The sequence below is a fragment of the Arabidopsis lyrata genome (assembly GCF_000004255.2).
Source record: "Arabidopsis lyrata subsp. lyrata unplaced genomic scaffold ARALYscaffold_2, whole genome shotgun sequence".
Taxonomy (NCBI): Eukaryota; Viridiplantae; Streptophyta; class Magnoliopsida; order Brassicales; family Brassicaceae; genus Arabidopsis; species Arabidopsis lyrata.
This window is the reverse complement of record NW_003302554.1, coordinates 3,478,826-3,501,641: the sequence shown is the minus strand read 5'-3', so window position 1 is coordinate 3,501,641 and position 22,816 is coordinate 3,478,826. Positions and strand designations below refer to the sequence as shown.

The window sequence follows — 22,816 nt, the reverse complement described above, 5'->3', positions numbered from 1 at the left end:
GAAACCAGTAGATTATGATAGGGATATGGAATGGAATAATCACAATTTATTCCACATATATGGGCATTAAGCTTTTTAAAGCCCGTTTACTATAACTTCGGATATCCATTATCCGTTTCAAAATTTTTGCATTATCCAGATCTGGATCCGAATCACCCAAATATCCTGTTTTACAGATCGGATAACAGATATCTGCGGATTCCGGATATTTCTTCCAGGCCTAATACTAGGGGTAGAAGAAATAGACAAAGTATTAAAAAATAAGAAGAAGATAAAAAAAACCCACACTCACCTAGTTTCAATAAATAAATGGAGGAAGGTTTGGAAAAGGAAAAAAGAAATAGTAAAAAAACCCTAACTTTGACCGTATAAAAGACCTTCAACGCCGACTTATATTTCTTCGACATCTCCTCCAAGCGAACTTGATTATTTTCGCCAATCCGCTTCAAGCCTCCAACCATCCATCAGGTTTGTCGATCTCAAAGTAAATCAGTTGGATTTTCAGTACTATTGCTGTGTAGAAGCCCTAAGGTTTCGGGGCACCTTAGAATCGTCTTTAGCTTACCGGTGGCGACGATTCTGAAATTTTGATTGATTCTGCTTTTAGCAGGATAAAGGCGGTTCCTTTTTGTCATAATGGGGCGGAACAAGGGTTTAGCTGAACAAGATCTAAGTAAGCTTGATGTAAATGAGCTACATCCTCTGTCTCCCGAGGTCATATCTCGCCAGGCAACCATAAACATAGGTAATTTTTGCTTTATTTATGTTTCAGTCGAGGCTCTGGGTCTATATAAGCTGAGAGTGCACCGAAGCTAAAATGTTAACTGTGGTCTATATCTCAGGAACCATTGGACATGTTGCACACGGAAAGTCTACGGTTGTGAAAGCTATTTCTGGTGTGCAGGTAGTGGACTATTGAGTCTTTTTCTAATGAACTGTCACTAGAGGTTCTTCTAACTTCATATCAATTGTTTCTGCAGACTGTCCGTTTTAAGAATGAATTGGAGCGTAACATTACCATTAAACTTGGATATGCAAATGCCAAGATTTACCAATGTGAGGATAACAAGTGCCCTAGACCAATGTGCTACAAGTGAGTTCTGTTCTCGATTGCTTTTAATCTTCTTTTGATGTGTATGAGGTTAGCTAGCAACTTATCTGTTATTTTCTAGGTCTTATGGGAGTGGGAAAGAAGACAACCCAAATTGCGATGTCCCTGGATTTGAGAACTGCAAGATGAAGCTACTGAGGCATGTCTCCTTTGTGGATTGCCCGGTATGATGAGTTTTACACTTCTCAGATGCATATTTCAAAAAAAAAATAGAAACTCTTACTTCTCCTATAACCATTGAGGTGTTTTCTGTTTTCTCAACAGGGACATGATATTCTCATGGCCACAATGCTCAATGGGGCCGCCATCATGGATGGTGCTCTACTTTTAATTGCTGCGAATGAGGTCTGTCCTCAACCACAGACAGCTGAACATCTTGCTTCCGTCGATATGATGCACCTTAAGCATATTATAATCCTTCAGAACAAGATTGATCTCATTCAAGAAAAAGCCGCCATCGAACAGCACACAGCAATTCAGAGATTTATAACGGTTTGAATTTTCCCATCTCTAAAAGATCTCTTGTTGCATATTTTCTTCATCAGTTGGTTAAGCTACAAACCTGTTACAGAACACAAATGCCGAGGGTGCCCCTATAGTTCCTGTCTCAGCACAACTGAAATACAACATTGATGCTGTGTGCGAGTACATTGTCAAGAAGATTCCAATCCCTAAAAGGGATTTTGTGTCACCGCCAAAGATGATAATCATTCGTTCTTTTGATGTCAATAAACCTGGCTATGAGGTTGCTGATATTTAAGGTGGAGTGGCAGGTGGAAGTATCTTCCGGGTATTGATCCTCTTCTCTTCATTTACCTTGGACTGTGTTCAAATTATCTTGCCATCTCGCTGGAATTTTGTGTAGTTTCATTTCTGCAGTCCTCCATTGAATTGTTATCAATGGGCAAAACATTAGGAAAACAAACTAAACGACTTTTATCATGCTTGGGTAGCTTCTGCTTAAACAATTTAGTATATAATTGCCATCCCTTTGTTTGTATTGCATGGTCCAATTTGATCTTTGCTTTCTTTGCAGGGTGTTTTGAAAGTAAACCAATTGATTGAGATCCGACCTGGTATCGTTAGCAAAGATGAGCTTGGAAACCCAAGGTGCTCTCCCATTTACTCCCGTATCACTTCATTGTACGCAGAACAGAACGAGCTTCAGTTTGCTGTGCCGGGAGGTCTGATCGGAGTTGGGACAACGATGGACCCTACGCTCACGCGTGCTGATAGGTTGGTTGGTCAAGTGCTTGGTGAAATGGGTTCTCTCCCTGATGTCTATGTTGAGCTTGAGGTGAGTTTCCAGCTTCTGACCCGTCTTATTGGGGTGAGGACAAAGGAAAAAGAGAAGCAGATGAAAGTGGCAAAGCTAAGCAAGGGAGAGATACTGATGGTGAACATCGGGTCGATGTCGGCGGGAGCTAAGGTTCTAGGAGTGAAGAAAGATATGATGAAAGTGCAACTGACGGTGCCTGTCTGCACCAACATAGGAGAGAAGGTGGCTCTAAGCCGCCGTGTCGACAGGCATTGGCGCTTGATTGGTCGTGGTCAGATTGAGGCTGGAACCACCGTTCCCGTCCCTCCTCCTCCTAGTTTCTGATTAGCTGCTTGAGAATATCAATAATTTGCATCCAGGTTTATTTGCATCATAATATGCATCTCTGAATAAGTCACAGGGGGGTAACTGATAGTCTCTGAATTTATTTGCACCATAATATCAATAATTTTGCATCTAGGTTTGCTAGATAAGTCCGAGGGATATAACTAGATTTCCAGGCGTTTGTGCCGTTACTTTGACTTCCTGATAAATTGCATCATATTTTATGTTTTTAGATCGTACTGTTGTTTGTAAAAGTTTGTGGTTATTGAATATTGATGGAATTATGTTTGGACGATATGCTCTGTTTCTTTGTCTCCTGCGTTATTTTGACATGGGATGCATATTTTAATTGTGTTTACGTTCTTTAGTTTTTAAAATTAGCGATCTCATTTAGCCAAATAAAAATATTTAGTAATCTCACTTAGCCAAATAAATTATTTAAACATAAAACAACTACTCTCGTACAACTAACTCTAGGACACATGACTGAAGCGGGAGATTTCTGTGAGGAACCTTGGTTCTCTTATTGTCAAGAGAATGTACTTCTGATCCAAGTCTTGAAAGACACTTTGTTCCCTTTGAAGGTGTCGTTATAGTTAACGGAGAAATGCCAAGGAGAGATTTCTGCAGTCAAAAGTGAATTAGCTGGTGCAGAGCCCATTGCAAACACACTGTGTGTGACAAGTTATTCCTAATCTAAAGACCGGGTTTGATAATCGATATTGACTTCGCTATAATTGACAGTCTACGAATCATATAAAATATATGGTACCATTTGTTTTATCTTCATAACCTGGCATTCACTTCATTGGCTTCCAAATTTGGTTGTTCCGCAAGTGCTTTGGTTCTTCAGTCCGGTGATCCATAGTTTCTAGCTAAATATCTGCTGTAGTCGTCTTCTATTTTTCGCATTCAGCATCTGATTCCAACATTAAAATGAGAGAACGGTGTGAAACTTATTCTCTCTTACAGAATAAGCAAAACACATTTTAAACAGGAAGGTCGAGATCAGGACTTGCTGACCACTTTCTCACTCTAGTGACCCTAGCTCAAAGGTCAAACATCTGCTGTAGGTGCGCCTTTTAATTAAGTTTGGACCTGAGCAACTAAAGCTTACTGGCCTAGCTAGGCAGCTACTGTTTATTCTCATCTATGACGAATTCTTCTCATCTTCTTTCGCATGTACGCAACAACTAATGCATATTCTCTTCGATAGCTCCTTTGAATCTTGCCACGTAGTCTCCGGAACTATCACAATATAGAAGAACTATAGGAAAAGAAAACCTCCATGTAAGGCGTGAGATATTCAAATGTGACATTGATTAAGCTACATAACTAACTAACATTTGAAAAGGTGCAAAGAAATCGGCTAGTTTCAAGTAACCAATTCAACTCCTCACATCAACTATGTGAAGAACACATAAATTCAGTTTGCCAAAGAGTTGACCAGCAAGAGTAAGGTAAAGTTGCTGTATTAAATACCACTGATAGGAAGGTTTAACTTACTATAATTCCTATATATTGCCCGAGGTTTGTAGTAAGGAGACAAGGAGAAATGCCCATCCAAGCATGGTTTATATTACATCCTTGGGAAAAGATATGGTATAACATAATCAATTTGATTCTATCTTGAGCATGCTTGGTATATTTGGACTCGGCACCAGCTATGTTGAAACTTGAAACAGTTGCAAAACACATGAGAGAAACATCGCATTTGAAATACGCTAGAAATGAAGACATCTTTGTTCTTTTATTTCTTTTCACTCTCTTATACATTGGCTATTTATAGTAGACACATTAGGTTTAGCAGTGTTAAAGTCTTCTTAATCGGCGTGCTTTTAGCTAAAACGACTTATATTTTGAAACGGAGGGAGTATGTTTTATCGAGTCTTTTTGCGGAAAACATATAGTTTTTGATACTTTTTTAGTGTTTTCAGGAACCAGGAATTGTCAAGCTCTTTGAAATATATGATGTGGTTGTGTACATGGGTATCGTTGACATCTTCCAAGAGTACAACATGAAGAAGAAAGTGGAACATACTTGCAAATCTATGAAATATGATCTGATGGCTTTCACTTTGAAACACAACACCAAATTGAGTGCCTCTTCACTTTGAAACACAAATTGAACACAACTGTGTCCCAGGATCCGTCCCACACATGAATTAGCAGAACCCCACACACGAAGCATTTGACCAATCATGACTCTGAGAATTTCGCTTCTGGGGATTGTTAGTAGTAACCATCAGAAAGTAGCGGTTTTCAGTCACCGCTCTCGCACATAATTCTGTTGGCAACGAAACATGAGCCTCGTTAATTCCGAGGTCCACACTTTGGATCGACTTGCGGAAGTAATCGCTCATTTTTGGTTAATACTTGTTTGAAATTGTTAACAGGAGTAAAACACAGAGGAATCGGAGGAGTCCGACAGATATATAGGTTTTCATTCATGGCGGTTCTGAGAGACGGTTACTTAAAACAAGTTGAGAAAACCGAAAACAAATACATTGAATATGTCGAAAATTGCTCCGGAAAGGAGAAGAGAGACAACGATAGAGGATTCTCCAATCACCAAGAGAATCGCCATAGAGAAAAGGCGTCATTTGGGTTGCAACATGTTTATGACATTGAAGAAAACGAATCAAATAATTCAAATGCCTTTTAGCTGTTTATGACATTGGTGGTACACTCAATTAAGAATTTTGGGATTTGAGCTTATTTTAAATTAAACAACATGTTATGTGCATTTAAGTTGTGCTGTTTGGTTTACTTATATTGACAGCTAGGGGTAAACATCGGAGTTTGGTTTTGGTTTGAACTTTTTAGATTCCAGAAAATAGGTCCCATTCGGGATCAAAATATAAAATGGTTCCAATTTTTTTTTCAGGGTTTCAGTTTTTTTAGATTTTTAAGTTATTTAAATATTTTATATGAAATATTAGGTCTTTAATGAATTTTGGTTATATTTGTTCGATTTTACATAATTTGGGTTCGGTCGGAATCAGATAATTCAGTATAGAAATAATTATACTATTCCGGTTATCTTCTAGTTTAGCTTGGGTTCGAGTTTGGAAATTTTTGGTTCGGGTTCAAATTTTTTGGCAAGGTATAGAAATTTTGCTCAACCATATTCAAAGCCCACCATAAGTAATTCGAATAAGTACCATTTTATTTTAGGGTTGCCTGATTTTTCAGCCCTATACTAGTTGCAATCTCAGCTTTTCAACCCAAATTTTTTGCCTCTGAAAAAAACACCAAAAAAACTTAAATCTCAATAAAACTACACGTACTTTCGGATTTGTTCTTAAAACTTCGCCTCCAATTGAACCGATCAGTTATCCGATAATATTTAATCCGATTTGACTTACCCAAAATTTTGACCAAAGTTAATCGATTTTGACTCCATTTTAGCCCAATTTTTTGACCCAAAAACAAATATAAAAGAACAAATGTTTCTCTATAAATAGAACATTTGTCTGTTTTGGTTTTATAATCAATTTGGGGGTTTTAATTTTATATTTAATGTAGGACATAATGAGTCCATGGGTTTAATGGGTGCAGTTACATTTCTTTTCTATATAAGCATATAGTCTCATTCTAAGAAAATTATCAGAGACAAATAAAAAAATATCAGAGAAATAAAAGTTATCACAAAAGTCTGAAAGTCATTCAGCTAAACAGTTTTTTGTTCTCTGTTTTTTGTTCTATGTTCGACACATCTGTTTCTAATAGTGTAGTATTACCTCTGTCCTATCATCTCTGTTTCTAAAACTTCTTCATGAAGTCTCTTCCGTCCTTCCTCCAACCGTCTTTGAATTTCTATCTTGACTTCCACAGTCTATAAGCTTTCATCAACCTTTTTTGTAATAGCTTCTTCCACCTGTTTCGTAGTTTCTTCCTCTATTAGCTTCAGTTCCGCTTCCCGCTGACGCCTTGAAACAAATACAGAGAATAGTTAGAGGAAGCCAAAAACAGATTAAGAACCCTTAATACAATCTGAACCATCTCATTTCTTGATGTCTTCAAATTTGGATGGGCAAAAGAATAAAAACTATTCCAAGTCCCACAATATTCGTGGAACACTTCCGTTTTCCCTCTCCCCAAAGCCACATATATACCCCATACAAACTAGTAAGCAAAAGCTTGAAGCATAGGAACCACAACGCAGATGAAGATACGGCAACAAGTAGCCCACCAGCTCACATATCGAAAAGAAAGGTAAGTGCAGTTTGTAAGTGCGGATGAGGTAAGATAAATTGTAGAAAGTAAAAGAGACAAGAAATTTGTTAACGAGGTTCGGTTTTTCCTACTCCCGTGACCAAGTCCAGATTCGATTTTACTAGAACAAGAAAGCAAATTACAATCAATTCGCAAACTCGTAAAAGAAGCCCAACCCTCTTGATTTACCGCTCCCTTCTATAACGTGAAATCTTAAGGATAATCTCTACCTTTAACTAAACTCTCCTTGAGTCTAGATTTAATCAGGATAACCTATACCTGAGCTAAACTCCCCTTGAGCCTAGCTTCAAAACAAACCACTTGATCACACAAGCACAAACCCACAAAACTAAGTTGCACACAATCTCACAGAAAGCTCTCAAAGATTTCTTCTTTATGTCTCAGCTCTCTTGCTTCTCCAAGATGTCCTCAGCTCCTTCTTATATAGCCAAAACAATTTCTTAGTCACCATAGGAGAAGATTTCTAATTTGCATAAGAAAAAGTAAATTTCCTGTTATACTTTTCATTTTTCTCATCAAACTCCACTTTCATCAAGTCATCCAAATCTCTTTCAGTCCTTTTTTCTTTGTGATTCATCCTCTAAACACGCTCCAAACATATCTTCTCAAACCTTCTAGAAACCGACACTCACACAAAAACAGTCGTATCTTGAATTACTTCTTGAATAATTCAGCAACTCCATCAGACAAAATCTTGTATTACTTCTTGACTCCTTCAACAACTTCATCATACAGCAGCTACATCTTCATTCTCCCCCTTTTTGACAATGTTTGTGAACTCAACAGTTCTAACTCCAAAACACTATCACGAAACACATCATCATTCTCCCCCTGAATGAGTCACAACATGGTCAAAACTACTTAGAAAATTCTCTCCGCTTTGGAATACAAGGTTGATAGCCTAGTACACAACCTCCATAGAAATCATCTTTCCTAACCCAAATCTTCCGGCGCCTCAAGCCTACATGACTGGATTCTGGAATGAATCTGAAACAATTCCTCTTAATATGCCCTTGAACTCCACAATGATAACATGTAGGACCATGAAATCTCATATCATAAGCATTCTCCATTCGATTTTTCTCCCTCAACAATCTGAAACACCTTGGCCTAATATGCCCAACAACACCACAATGATGGCAAACAGGTCGAAAAACTCGTCGAGGTACACTCTGCAGTTCTTTAACTTTTCCTGAATCAGACTCTGTATCAGTTCTCGTATCAGATACTGTCTTTGCATTTATTGCAGTCCATGCTGTAGTTTTTGTGTCAGTTCCTGAAGCATACGTGATTTTACCACCATAAACAAACACTGGATCCGATTTTGAAAGATTTCTTTTAAATCCAAGGCCACACTTATTCGTCTTGCCTATATTCAGAATATGATCCAACTTCTTTGTGCCATTATTAAGCATCCTCAAATTCTTTTGAGTTTCTTCAAGTTGTACTTTAGCTTGTGATGCTTCTTCTTCTTTTTCTGCAGTATATTTCTGTGCTTCAATGACTTTAGCCTCTAACTTGAGTTTCTCCTTAGACCATCTCCAATGTATTTTCCTATTTTTAGATCTATCTCTATAATAGAGGTAAGTTTTCTTTATTTTTACTTCAATGTGTTCCTCTATTTTTTCCTCTAAAAAGTTTAACTCTATTTATAGAGGAAAAAATAGAGATTCTCTATTCTCACCTCTATATATATAGAAAAAAATAGATATCTCTATTTTAGAGGTGAGAATAGAGGTGGGTTGGAGCAAATTTGCCTCTAAAATAGAGTTTAAAGGCAAATATAGAGGTGGGTTGGAGATGCTCTTAGTTAACACTGAATTCTCCTCAACCATTTTAAGCCAATGCTCATATAAGGCTGTAATTCTCAGCAAATTCTTCATCATCAACACTCTCTGCATCACTATCACATTCATCGTTTTCACTTTTAATTGCAGGTCCTGTTGCAGACACTGATGCAGATCCTGCTGCAAACGCTGATGCAGATCCTGTTGCAAACGCTGATGCAGACTTTGTTGCAGATGCTGATGCAGACTCTGTTGCAGACGCTGATGCAGTCTATGTTGCAGTTTCTGGCAGAAAATTAGTAAAAGCCACAAAATTCTTCAGTTCTTCTTCATCATCTGAATTAGTTTCAGAATCACTAGTCACAACATTCATGGCCTTCTTCTTATGCTTTTGTAGATTGGCGCATTCCGAACGAACATGTCCATAACCTTTGCATTCAAAACACTACACATTCTTTGATGAACTTCTCAACTCTTCATCAATTCTATCCTTCTTCTCTTTTCTCTTTCGCTTCAGATATTTAGTAAACTTTCTTGACAACATAGCCATTGAATCTTCAGTTGATAATCCCTTAAGAGCAACTCCAATGTCAATTTCCTTCTTCACTTCATCTACCTTCTTCATCTTTCCTTTAGCTTCATATGCTTTACTTAACTCAAAAGCTTGAAGAATCCCAACAAACTCATCAAAAGCCATCTCATTTAGATTATGAGCTTCTTCATCTGCAGAAATTTTTGACTCAAATTTTGCAGGTAATGATCTCTTCAACTTTTTCACCAGCTTTTTGTCCTTGTAAAGCTTTCCAAGAGCAAACGACTCATTAGATATGTCACATAACTTGGCACTGAAATCAGCAACAGTTTCTTCTTCTTCCATCCTTAGATTCTCAAATTGTGAAGCTAACATATCCAGTTTCGTTTTCTTAACGATTGTAGTGCCCTCAAACATATTCTCCAATGTCTTCCATGCTTTTTGAGCTGATGCACATTGAGAAATTAACTTAAAGCGGCTTGAATCAATAGCATTGTAAATCGCAGAGTCTGGGACTCAAACCCCAGACGGTGTAAAAGCATTAATTAACCATTATTCAACGAATGGGCCAAGGAGAGTTCTATGTAGTAAACTATCTATAATTCATAATTTTTCTCCAATAATAGCCTTTAGGATATGTTTATCAAAGGAAATAATCTATTATATAATTTATATTAAAGCGGCAGCACAAACGGGATTTTAACATATGGTTTATAAAAAAAGTTCCACATTTGCCATTACTATAGAGGGTGTTGCCAAACAGACTTAATCTCTTTCTAATTTTTTTATAACTAGAGATTAATCGGGTTATGTTTGGGGATGGATATAGGGGTGGGCATTTGGGTATGCGGGTCGGGTTCGGGTAAAACCCGATCGGGTACGGGTCTTTCGGGTAGAGGAGTTTAGGACCCAATAGGGTAAATCTAAAATATCGGTTCGGTTTCGGTTCGGGTCTAATCGGGTTCGGGTCGGTTCGGGTTTAGATTTTTAGAACCGCTAAATACCCGAAAAAATCGGGCACCCATCGGGTTCGGATATTTTATACCCAAATACCCAAAATTTTACCAAATACCCGAATTTTACCCGAAATTTCACTCTAATATCCGAATTTTATCCGCAATTTTACTCAAATATCCGAGTTTCACCCAAAAATTTATCCGAATAACCGGAATTTTGTTCAAATATTTAAAAAATTTACAAGCATCTCGCGTATAAATATATTTAGTCTTAAATATATAAATATAAGTGCATTTAATTTTTGGTAATTACTCTCGGATATTTGGATATAAATGTATTTAGCTCAAATATTACATATATATAAAGTTTTTATATGTATAAATATAAGTAATTTCGGGTAATCGGGTACCCGTTCGGGTATCGGGTTCGGATCGGGTTTTACCCTATACCCACGGGTACGACAATACAAGACCCAATAGGGTAAATAGATAATACCCGTACCCGCCCCGAACCGGTTTTTTCGGGTCGGTTTCGGTTCGGGTACTCGGGTACGGTTTTTTCGCCCAGGCCTAGATGGATATACTCCGTTCGGATCGCGGTTTACATATTCTGATCAAGAATTACCATATTCTGACTGAATCCGGCTGAATTGTTGAATCTGGATGAATTTTTAGTGATTTTCAGTTGAATCTTGCTGAATTTTTACATCTTCAAATAGTAACCGCTGAATCTACGTGAATTCTTTTTGTGATATTAGGTAAAATCTGTTAAAATAATTAAGACTTTTACTGAAAAGTATCGTAAAAAAATTATAAATATTGATAGAATAATTAAAAATATCTAAATAAAATAGATAATAATCTAAAATTAACACTAATATAATAATATGTTTGTATAGCAAAATTGAGTTATTCTTCCGTATTTAATTTTGAACTATTAAAAATATGTAAATAATTAACGAAAAGATGTGTCAAAGCGTTATTGAAAAATTCATTTCAAAAAATAACATGATAATATAATATAGATTATCTACTTGTTTTTTTTATTGTTCTCTAGTAGGTTAATCAATAATATGATCAGGATGATTAATAAAATTACTAAAATATTTTAGCATAGTTATGAGTTGTTTTTGCAAAATTTTAAAATTTGATTTAAGTTATTAAAATTTTCTACAGTTATCTGAACATGAATCGTCTCTTGTCTATTCTGGTAGTAATATTTTTGTGTATGAATCATTCATATATTGTATCTCTATAATCTGACTTATTTTAAAATATAAATTTGATGTGTAATTTTTGATGTCCAAAATATTTTAATTCGAATAGTGTACTCTTTGTTATCCAAATTAACTAGAAATAAACATATCTACGTATCTGTTGGTGTTGAAAAAACTGTTAAATCTAGCTGAATTTAGTTTTATATGCAAATGGTGACTGCGGAATTGCTGAATCTGGTTGAATTCGGCTGAATATTTAGTTAGTGTTACCATTTTCTTTTAATTCAATAGATGTTGAATATATTCGAACTAAATTAAATCTACATATACTTTTCAAACAATTCAACAACTTCATTGCACAATTAAATTGCACCATTGGTCAAGGTCAGACTGTGTTTTTTGACTTTTGGGAAAAAAAAATACTGGATCATTATTACTCAGGGAAGATGGGAAAATGGTGAATTTCAACCCGAACAAATTGCATAGTGCGTTTCTATACCTCAACAAAGTCACAATGTCTTTTTCAACCTCAACACTAAAATAATTCAAATAAACTAGTCAGACTATTATATTTGAGCAAAATACTACATTGACTTAAAACAAACTTAGTCAACTGTTTGTTTTCGCTCACTTAGACGATATGATAGTGTCGAAGTGTAACATTTGTTTGGTCATTTGAGTCTATAAACTTAATTCGGTGACAACGAAGTGTCATTTTATCTTTACCAATGTTATTTTGTCTTAACTAAACATCATTGTTTTGTTGAGTTTACGGATTCAAATGACCAGAATGGCGTCTTTCGGTTGAGTTTATGAACTCAATGACCAAAACGACATAATTTGATTAAGATAAAATGATACTTTGTCGCCATCGTATCGTCTAACTGCGCGAAAACAAACAGTTGACTAATTTTCTTTAAGTAAATGTAATTTTACGCTTAAATCTAATAGTTTGAATAATATATTTAAATTATTTTAGTGTTGAGGTTGAAAAATGCACTATAATTTTATTGAAGTATAAAAACGTACTTTGAAATTTATTAGGATTGAAATTCACCATTTTCCCAGGTTAGACCCCTCACACACATTGTTGGAATAGCTACAGTCATCCCCGACCCCGATAGATAGTTGGCACCTCACATGTGAGGCACGTGCCATTTACAGTATTCTTTATGGGGCATTTTTCTGATCTGTTTTTGGCCGTTTCTAGTTAACTAACTAACAGTGACTAAAAATTTAAATTAGATAATAAAAAGAAATTAGCAAAAATAAACGAATTAATGTCTCGTCTCTTCTCTCTTGTCTTCTCCAGATCAGTGCTTGTGGGGTTTTCCCCATGGAGCTTCTTCTCTCTTTGTCTCTCCTCCTAGGGTTTTGGTGTAACAACAATCCACAATTCACGAGGCATGAATCATTATTCTCCCCACTTGCTAATTCTCTCGCGAAGATCCCCAGATTTTACTATATCATCGGCTTTGGGAATTTAACTGGACAACGATTTTCAAACTCTGATATTGAAAAATGGCCACACATTCATCGAGATCGGAGAATAAAGACGCCGGAGAAGAAGATGAGCTCCGACGACGAAACCCTTATGAAGTCCTTGGCATCCCTAGCAATTCGACTGATCAAGAGATCAAAAGTGCTTATCGAAGAATGGCTCTCAGGTCTTGAAAAACTTTGCGTGATTAACATGTTTTTGGGATGCAATTTAGGTTTAGAAGTGATTTAAGAGGTTTAGGTTTTGTGCAAGTGTTGTCTCTGTGTTAAAGTTGATTACTTGGTGGATACAACTTGTTACCTGTACTTAAAGTTTGTTTATTTAGGTACCATCCTGATAAGAATCCAAACGATCCCGTTGCAGCGGATATGTTTAAGGAAGTTACATTTGCCTATGAGGTCTTGTCTGATCCTGAGAATCGGCGTCTATATGATACTACTGGCTCTGAGGTGAGATTCATACAAGTCCTGAATTTTGCTACTGGTTTTATTAGAGTTGGAACAAGAATTCTCCACTTTTGCAGTTTCTTAGATAACCTTAAATCACCTAAGGCTATAGTTTCGAATTCTTCTTTAGATGACCCTTTGTCCAAAATCATCTAAATTGTATTGATTTTACATGGGATGTAGGCTGTGGGTCCGGAAAATGAAGATCTTGAGCTTGATCTTTCGAGCTTAGGAGCTGTTAATACTATATTTGCCGCGCTGTTCAAGTGAGTTTTGTAGACTTGTTCTATTCTCTGTTTTTTCTTTTCTCATAAATCCCCTTGGCTTTGAAAGAGAATGTTATCAAGTTTCTTACTTTTGTTTGGGAGATAGATAACTAAGAACTTGACAATTTTGTCCACCACAGTAAGCTTGGTGTGCAGATTAAGACAACCGTCTCTGCAAATTTATTGGGGGAGGCGTTGAATGGTACGGTTACTACTTTGCCTCTCATGGTTGGGCAAGTCGTGTCCAGGAAGGTATGAGAATGAGAGTTTTAGTAGGCTAGCATTTGCTTTCTTTGCACTAATGTGGATTTGTCACCTGTAACATATTTTCTTTTCTAACAGGTTGAAAAGCAATCGGCTCACTTTTATTCTGTAACGTTAACAGAGGAAGAAGCCCAGGCTGGATTGATATGTAAGGTGCAGTCATCTGCAAAAAACAAATTCAAGGTTCGTTTGCTCAAACTCTTGCCTTTCGTGCTCAAGAATCTCATAGTTGTTTTTCGTATTCTGTATTTTACCTCTGATACTCCTTTTGCTTTCCAGTTGCTTTACTTTGAACAAGTAGAGAATGGAGGACTGAGCTTGGCCCTACAGGTATGAAGTTTTATACTCTTAGTTTGTTGAGTAACTAATTTATTGTCACATCTCCGGAATCGCAGTGTGTGGTTTGATCAGAATTTGTTTTTATAATTTGCTCTTCTCATTAACCTGTAACGTCAAAATTATGCATCTAGTTGAACTTTCATGGCTCTTAAGTTTCTTTTGGTTTCTAAATTTTGTTTTATTTTCTTTCATTCTGCAAAAGGAAGACAGCAGGAAAACAGGAAAGCTCTCGACTGCAGGGTTGTATTTCTTCGGCTTCCCTGTTTATCGTTTCGATCACAGGGTTAATTCAGTTAATTTTCTTCTCTACCCTCTCAAGTTAAACACCTTGATTTTCTTCTTTCGATCACCATGTACTCAGTTTTCACTCTTCTGTTCACAGAGGGCTCTCTCAAGGGATCCAGAAACCGGATTTTTCAAAAGGCTTGATACATTCCAACCGTTTGAGATCACTGAACTTAAAGCTGGTTCTCATGTCTTTGCTGTTTATGGTAATGTTTGTTTTATTCACTTACAGTTTCAAGGAATTGGTAGTCAACTCTATTAGAAGTAAAGTAGCCTCACTTGGTGTCATATTACTCTAGGTGATAATTTTTTCAAAAGTGTGAGCTACACTCTAGAAATATTCTCATCTGCTCCATTTGCTAATGAGAAAGAGAGTCTTCGGTCCACTGAAGCGCAGATAGTCTCAAAAAGATCCGAGCTATTGAAGTTTGAATCTGAATATCACGAGGTCTTTGCACAATTCACAGAGATGGCTAGTAAATGCACAGGGGAAGTGCAAGAGGTGAGAGATAGCTTACAATATCACCCCGTTGTCTCCTGTTTTCTTGATTACATAAGAAACAAGTAATTAAGATTTGTTTTGTTTGCAGATTGATGAGCTTCTTAAGAGGAGGAATGAGATATGTGCGGCGTACACAATCTTCCCACCATCGAAGCAAGGTTCAAGCAAGAACAGAAGCTGGAGCAAGGGAAAGAGCAAGAAGAAGAGCAGTCTTTTAATGGAACCTAGAGAAGAAGGAGAAGTCGCAGTTAGGGAAGAAGATGGAGTGAAGAAGAAGAAATGGTACAACATTCAGCTTAGGCAAGACAAGAAAAAAAACTGACGAGAGTACTGAAATCTTGAGTTTTTTTCAGGCACATAGCTATGTTCGAGAAACGATATATATGTTTCAGTAATAATCTCTAGGGATTATCAACATCTAATAAAAAGTGGTCTATGGTTTCTTATGCTTTGCCAGGTTTATCTCTTTGCGCGTTTTGCCGGATTCATCTCTTCGTATGCTTCGACGGATTCAGATTCACATTCTCTGTCCACAGTACTGTCAACTTCGTCTTCTTCAGAAGCTTTGCTGAATTCATATGTATCCTGCTGGTTATTGCCGCCATCTTCTTCCTCACTGAATCCTGGTTTACCATTTGCAGTTTGGTATCCACAATTGTTGTTTATTTCGGATTCATCCTTCCAGATCTGGGTACCGCATTCAACAATCTCGAGTTCGCTACTGAATTCGAACACTAGCTCTCTGCTCGTTACTTCGCAGAATCGTTCTTCTTCAAACAAGTAGGAGTGAAACAGAAACAAATGTTTTCTTTGGATTCTGGGGATTGTGTAGACACTGATCTCGTCAATGGGAAGGTATGCATTTCCTTTGCCCATACGACGACACAATAGTTGTTCGAATTCTCTGGTCTTCTGGTTAGGGGAAATCACGACGCAAACCTTGAGAATGGTGAGAGGCATGTCACCCATCAGACGTATGGTCAAGGAATTTCCTCTGGCTCGGTGCTCGAACTCTTCAGGCACTTCTCTCCCGGGTAAGCAAGCCCATCCCTGAACAAACGATTGTGTTATGATTGCTCGTTGCACTTTACTGTCCAGTTTGAAGCAGTTTGTGTAATTGAGTTGTGTATATGGAGTGTCGTAAGGACAAATAAGTTGCTCCATTGGTTCACAATCGTTTCTAAGCGAATCTGCGAGTTTTCTGCTGCCGTTTAGATAAAGTTGTAATCGATGGAGACTTTTCTTGCAATATGGAATCCTCTCAACACCAGTGTAGCTTAGGATTAGATGCCTTACACTTTGGGGAACATGTGTTAATGCCTTTAGCTTTCCATTACTGGTTATGATTATGTTGAGAACACGAAGACGAGACCAAAGCCTAATTGATGCAGGCACTTGTTCTACCGCTGTGAGTGAGATAGAGAGTTGTAAGATGTTCCTAGAGATGTCTGGAAAGTTTTTCAATCTTTGGCATGCCGTCATATTGACTGATTCAAGAGATGCCAAGTTCATGCGAGTTGGAATGACTTCTAACTTCGTGCAGGCAAACATGCTCAACACTTTTAGTTTGTGAAGATTTGAAAAAGAGGAGGGAATCTCTACCAAACTCTCGCAATCATCTAAATTCAATCTCTTGAGATTTGTGGCATTGGAAAGATCTGGGAGTTCTTTCAAATGACGGGACATCGACAAATCCATCTTCTTGAGATTTGTAAGCAGCTGAATGTAAAACCAAATAACAGAGTAAAGACCATCAAAACATGAAGAGAAAGTACAGAATCATCAATTCAAACTAAACCAATTGAAAAACAAACCTGGGGTCCTTTCCAGAGCTTCTCGAGTTGGCTATTCTGCATATCGAGTTCAACGAGATTTTCCAGATAAAATCTAATAGGAAGACTCTTTCTCGGGTATGCCTCCCAATGTAGTAACTTTAGACGAGGTGGGAACTGCAAGTCCTCTGGTATGCAAATTCTGTCATTTTCATCGCTTACACTGAGGAATTGAAGGTTACGCATTCTCTTGAAAGCTCCTTCGCTTACAAACACTTTGCTGATATTGGATGCATCAAATGATATGCCAGCCACGGTTCTAGTACCCTAAACCAAATTCCAAACAGAAGAAACTGTTAGCACGATACCAGAAGAAAGATTATAACAATACGAGAAAAAGAAAGTGTTAAAGAACTCACTGTATCATATTCAAGGACATCACAAATCTCATGAGCATCAATTAAGATTTGGCGTTTCCAAGGTTCTTGTCTATGAATGGCTTGTCTACCCATTTGTTGTAGTAATTTGTGCATTACTATATCTCCATTGGTAGAGATGTCTATGAGAGATCTATTGACTAGGTTTCTCAACCCATGTTCGACATCCAAATTATCCTCACCGAGTATGGCTTTTACATAATCTTCGTCTTTGTAGTTGAAGAAGATTGCGATGTGAAGAAACAGAGCTTGATCTTTCTCATGTAAACTATCGTATCCGACTCTTAACACTCTCTCGAGATCTCCATCAAGACTAGTTTCTAGCCTATTCATTATAACTTTCCATTCATCCTCACATTTCCCGCGTAAAGATGAACCCACAACACGGAGTCCTAATGGAAGATTACTGCAAAGCTCTGTTACTCTTATTGCAAGCTTTTCAAAACCATAAAGTGGAGAGCTTCTCCTAAAAGCATATCTACAAAAGATCTCAAGAGCTTCTTCATTAGATGGAAATCCCACATGGTATGTATTGTTGATGCCATACCGTTGCAAAAGCTCTTGATCTTTCGTAGTTACAATAATCCTACTTCCATGACCAAAACGATAGATATCCTTAGCCAAAGCATCTAATTGCTCAAGGCTATCCACATCATCAAGAATGATGAGAACCTTTTGGCAGCGTAACCTTTCATATATAACATCTAAGTTACATATCTTCACTCCGTTGTGGTTCAAAATCTGCGAAAGAAGTTGTTCTTGTAAACGCAGCTTTGAACCATGCTCATCACAATCAATATTCCTATAACTTCCCTTAACATTTTCCATGAAATATCTAAGCGGAAAATTGCGAGAAATTTGGTTATATAAAGCTCTCGCAATGGTAGTTTTACCAATGCCCCCAGGACCAGAGATTCCTAAGGTCATAGCTTCATCAGTTTCTGATTGTAACAAATATTGAATTTTCCGCAAATGAGCTTCAAGTCCTACCATACCATCAAAATCCTTAGACAATGTAGCATTTAGTTTGTCTGACACATCTCTAGCAATCTTCTCAATCATGTTTGCTTCATTGTCCCTACAAGAAAAAAAAAATCTAAGAGATTAAAACCTTTTTTCATTGTAATGAATCATCGGCTTGAACAACTCATCCTTAAACAAGATACTAATGACCACCTAATAAAATCTTACTTGTAATTTTTTAAAGAACTAACCAATTCAGGGAGTGTTCTCCGGCTATGTTGGCGACATGGGTCAAAGATTGGGTCCATCTATGTATCTTAGCCTCTGTTTTACCTTGGCAAGTTTTCTTGAAAGCCTTCCCAAACTCTCCCATCTGTTTCCTCACATCACTTGGATCCACTTTGTAGAAAACGGTCATCACTATTTGTCCCGCAGATTCTTGACACTTCGAAATTTCCAACAGCTCGTTCAAACACCAACTTGAAGAAGCATAGTTCTCCGAGAGCACCACGATCGAGATTCTCGATTCTCTTATCGCCCGTGTGAGTTCAGAACTAATGGTTTGGCTTCTCTCGATCCCTTCATCATTGAAAGTTATGATCCCATTGTGTTGAAACTGTTTTTGTAAATGACTTAGAAATGTTACACGGACGTCTGGCCCGTGGAAGCTAGGGAAGACGTTGTATCTCCAACTCCGAGAGGAAGAAGAAGAAGAGGAAGCCATGAGAGATCGAATGTGTAATTAAAGAGAATTTCAAAGACAGTTACAATCAGATAGTTAAAGCTCTATGTATTAATAACAAGGCAGTGTATTATTTAACGCGTTATGAGAGGAGAAAACGTCAAAGAGAAAAGTGTTTCTTTCTTGTTTTCATTTTAAGACCTTTTACACTTATTAAGAGGTCCTTGTACAGTTCACAGAGATGGCTAGTAAATGCGCAGGGGAAGTACAAGAGGTGAGAGATAGCAATAAGTTTCTCCGACTACTTAAAGAAACAAGTAACTTACACTTGTTGTTTTTATTAGGGATATCGATATGCCATATCACAAGTTGGACAAGGATCCTGACAGTATATAAGAGATATGGTTAATCCACTCATTAATTGTCAATTGGTTTTGATTTGGAAGCCTATATTTTGATATGATATCAGAGCCCGATCCACAGCCCGATACACAATCGGCCCAACCCAATTTGGTATGTCGATCCTTGCCAGATATACGAGATCAAGAGCTAGAAAACCATCATCTCGAAGGGCGTATTAGGGATAACTTCCATTGTGTTAAAACTGTTTTTGTAAATGACTTAGAAATGTTACATGGACATCTAGCCCATGGAAGTTCGGGAAGACGTTGTATCTCCAACTCTGAGAAGAATAAGAAGAAGAGGAGAAGAAGCCATGATAGATCAAAAATGTAACTAAAGAGAGTTTCAAAGAAAGTCCATAGAGGATAAGATACATTGAGGCACTAGTGAAAGTTTAATCCCATCTATCTCTGGAAGGTGGTCAAGTTCCTAGTAACATAGAACAAATTTGAAATTTATTCTTGGGATACGAATCTCAATGTAATTACAAAAACATAGACAAATGAAACGCACCAGGACGAGCAAATGTAGATTCATGCAGCTGCAACCATGAAAGGCTGGTAAAACGTCCCAAGACGATTCGACTAATGAAGCATCCAAGCTATACAAGTTAGAACATGGAGGCAACGGTTCCACCTTGGAATAGCCATAGATGACATAAGTATAGCAATAAAGGGAAGTAAGCACCATCTACAAACTTGTATAACCTTATTGTTAATGAATCAATCATTCATGTGTACCTCTAGAGTTCGAGCAGATATTGTCACTTAGTAAAATATGGATATCCTAATGGTAAAATTATGGATATTAGTTATCTCCAATGGATCATCATATTCGACATCAAACATAACATCAACGTTTACCTCTGCAAAGGGACCAATACTAAGTATTACAAGGCTTAAAGGTTGGTAATCACTGATACACATATACTCAAGACTCGGAGCATCGATTTCAACATCGGGATCGTCACACTCGGGACGCTGAGACTCTAGTGTGAAGCTTTCCAGTGGTTGTGAACGAAATCGCAAAACTTTGAGATAATTTTCGGATGAGTGATCACGGTTAAATCCTCAAGAACTGGAAAACTTGATTAGAGAGTCTCCAAAACGGAATCGCCATCAAACTTTACCTCCTCTAAATACAAAGTCTTGAAACAAAGTACAGAAACTGATTTTGATTCTGGATGATCAAAGACAACACATTAGAGAGTCAAATCCACCAAAGTTGAACATGTATAGAGAAAGAGAGGCATCATAACTAAGGCTCCAACGACACGAATAAACGTTAGAGCCTTAGTTAGGATGCCTCTCTCGCTCTATTCTTGTGCGATTTTGGTGGATTTGACTCTCTATTTGTTGTCTTTGATCATCCAGAATCAAAATTGGTTTCTTTACCTTGTGTCAATACCATGTATTTAGCGGGGGTTCAGTTTGGTGGCGATTCCGGTTTGGAGACTCTCATATCAAGCTGTCCGGTTCTTGACGATTTAATTATGATTACGCATCTGAATGATTATCTCAAAGTCCTACGTGTTCGTTCTCAATCACTGAAAAGCATCATACTAGATTCTCAGCGAGTGTGATGATCAGGTTGTTGAAATTGATGCTCCCAGTCTTGCATATATAAGTATTAATGATTACCAACCTAAAAGCTTTATAATACATAGTAGTGGTTCATCTACAGAGGTAAACGTTGATGTTGTGTTTGAAAAAGTGACCATATCTGTTGGAACTATAGAGGTACAATTACTTTCTTTAGTTCTATACACAGGTCATCCATTCCATGGTGGAACCTGTTGCCTCCATTTTCTAACTTGTCTCGCTTGGATGCTTTGTTAGTTGAATCTTCGTGGGAAGTATTACCAGCCTTTCTTGGTTGATGCATGAATCTAGATTTGCTCTTTCTAGTGTGTTTTATTTGCTTATGTTAATTGTACTTACATTGAGATTTAAATCCCAAAAAACTTTTCAAAAGTAAGACTTTTCTCGTTTTTTGTTTGTTTGTTTGTTGACATATATGGCTATATATTTCCTAGTTTTATATGGATGTTATATAGTTTAAAAAATTTATTTCACTTAAAAACTATATTGAAATTCGACTATGATATAATTTATTGGATTCTAAACTTTTATTTCCGTTAAACGAAACCTAATCATCAACTATATTGCGTTCACGTGATTTATATCATGGCTATTTGTTCCATCTACGTAAAGACTCTAAAATCTTTTTTTTTTCTTGGTATGAAGACTCATTTTTATTTTGCATTATATGAGAAGTTGAACTCGTGTGGTATCAGCGTAATAACAATTGCACAACTTCCAAAACAACAATTCCAAGTCAACTTTCATTAATCTCTTAAATGATCTAATTTGGGAGAAAATTGCATTGAAAAAGGGGTATTTTTGCAAAAGCCCCCTAAGGAATATTAAAACCAGAATATTTATGTCCAAGCTTCTTCTACCGATAACTACTAAAAAAAACAAAAAAAAGAAATGAACAACATGAACATTGAGGAATGGAACATAAAGTTTTGTGGAATGAACAGTAAAATTGCTGGAAAATATAGTAAAATATACCATTACGATAAATAATAACCAAACAGAAATAAATTTTAAAAATATATATGAAATAATTAACAAGTCAATCTATAAGGAATAAAGTGAATGATATCTTACAATAATTAATAAGATTTTTTAAATATTGATATGAAGAATTTATTTCATAGACTTTTCGAAGACATTCGATAACAAAATCATTTTGATAAATAATTGAAACCGAAATTATTATTATTATTATTATTATTATTATTATTATTATTATTATTATTATTATTATTATTATTATTATTATTATTACTACTACTTTACATAGAATTTCAAGTTATATATGAAACATATCCAGAAACATATAATCAAACATTAAAATCAAGAAATACATATATGAATGGAGTTTGAGCGTACTTGCGCTTTCTTTAACCACCATATCCAAATCTAGGACCTATATTCTATTTCTCGACACAACAAATTCAGATCCTGAATAATTTGACCATAATTAGTTTATCGGGTTCTTTTTAGCTATCTATAAATTTCATGGATCCAATTACAGATACAAAACAAAAGATGACAATTAAAATTAACAAATTAATTGAACATGAGAAAAATAGTCAACCGGAGGATATCCAATTAAAACATCAACTACACAAATGAATAGAAATGTAAATGTTCTAATATCGGCACATACCTTTTGATGAATAATAACGTAATTCGAGGGGAAGAGACGATATGCTTTCCACGGGCCGATCATCCGATTAGCTCCAGAGAGAGGTATTTTATTCGATACGATATTAGTCTCATAAATTCTCATCTAATATAATCAAAGATTTGTATAATTTGTTTTCTACGATACGGCGGCACAAGTACAAGAAAACAGTTTAGAGAGTTTGTGAACCTATATATATACAAATGAAATTAACCTAAGAAAGGATTAAGACACATTTAAAACGACATCGTATG

General features: G+C 36.6%; 2 protein-coding genes and 3 pseudogenes across 4 annotated transcripts; 2 read left to right on the top strand and 3 right to left on the bottom strand.

Moving 5' to 3' along the window:
- Nucleotides 1–361: 361 nt before the first annotated feature.
- Nucleotides 362–3,046, top strand: LOC9324224 (annotated as a pseudogene).
- A 4,645-nt stretch (nucleotides 3,047–7,691) lies between these two features.
- On the bottom strand, nucleotides 7,692–9,365 carry LOC110230876 (annotated as a pseudogene).
- A 3,226-nt stretch (nucleotides 9,366–12,591) lies between these two features.
- On the top strand, nucleotides 12,592–15,496 carry LOC9322712 (chaperone protein dnaJ 39). Of its 3 annotated transcripts, none has more exons than XM_021035954.1 (10): nucleotides 12,592–13,112; nucleotides 13,272–13,395; nucleotides 13,576–13,658; nucleotides 13,799–13,910; nucleotides 14,001–14,105; nucleotides 14,202–14,252; nucleotides 14,464–14,553; nucleotides 14,644–14,752; nucleotides 14,846–15,048; nucleotides 15,137–15,496. In XM_021035954.1, exons 1-10 carry the CDS (start codon nucleotides 12,967–12,969, stop codon nucleotides 15,368–15,370), a joined length of 1,257 nt encoding a protein of 418 aa, XP_020891613.1. In that variant the 5' UTR covers nucleotides 12,592–12,966; the 3' UTR covers nucleotides 15,371–15,496. The 3 variants fall into 3 exon arrangements, with proteins under 3 accessions (XP_020891613.1, XP_020891612.1, XP_020891611.1); XM_021035952.1 differs by having other exon boundaries at nucleotides 12,728–13,112; nucleotides 13,310–13,395; nucleotides 15,137–15,494; XM_021035953.1 differs by lacking the exon at nucleotides 13,576–13,658 and having other exon boundaries at nucleotides 12,726–13,112; nucleotides 15,137–15,494.
- On the bottom strand, nucleotides 15,364–18,950 carry LOC9322711 (disease resistance protein RML1A). Its single transcript, XM_002886599.2, has 4 exons — nucleotides 18,472–18,950; nucleotides 17,240–18,335; nucleotides 16,863–17,147; nucleotides 15,364–16,767 (listed from the first exon to the last, which is right to left on the bottom strand). The coding sequence occupies exons 1-4, from the start codon at nucleotides 18,942–18,944 to the stop codon at nucleotides 15,508–15,510; spliced, it is 3,114 nt and encodes a 1,037-aa protein (XP_002886645.1). The 5' UTR covers nucleotides 18,945–18,950; the 3' UTR covers nucleotides 15,364–15,507.
- A 1,076-nt stretch (nucleotides 18,951–20,026) lies between these two features.
- Nucleotides 20,027–21,109, bottom strand: LOC110230875 (annotated as a pseudogene).
- Nucleotides 21,110–22,816: the final 1,707 nt, after the last annotated feature.

What these genes read in the sequence shown, in the direction of transcription:
- LOC9322711 (XM_002886599.2), bottom strand. Translation starts at nt 18,944, where the DNA reads ATGGCTTCCTCTTCTTCTTCTTCCTCTCGGAGTTGGAGATACAACGTC. An exon ending in ATGTCCTTGAATATGATACA is followed by an intron (nt 17,148 to 17,239) that starts GTGAGTTCTTTA and finishes AATTTGGTTTAG; the next exon opens with GGTACTAGAACCGTGGCTGG. An exon ending in AGCTCTGGAAAGGACCCCAG is followed by an intron (nt 16,768 to 16,862) that starts GTTTGTTTTTCA and finishes TTTTACATTCAG; the next exon opens with CTGCTTACAAATCTCAAGAA.
- LOC9322712 (XM_021035952.1), top strand. Translation starts at nt 12,782, where the DNA reads ATGGAGCTTCTTCTCTCTTTGTCTCTCCTCCTAGGGTTTTGGTGTAAC. An exon ending in TATCGAAGAATGGCTCTCAG is followed by an intron (nt 13,113 to 13,309) that starts GTCTTGAAAAAC and finishes ATCCCGTTGCAG; the next exon opens with CGGATATGTTTAAGGAAGTT. An exon ending in CTGCAAAAAACAAATTCAAG is followed by an intron (nt 14,106 to 14,201) that starts GTTCGTTTGCTC and finishes TTTGCTTTCCAG; the next exon opens with TTGCTTTACTTTGAACAAGT.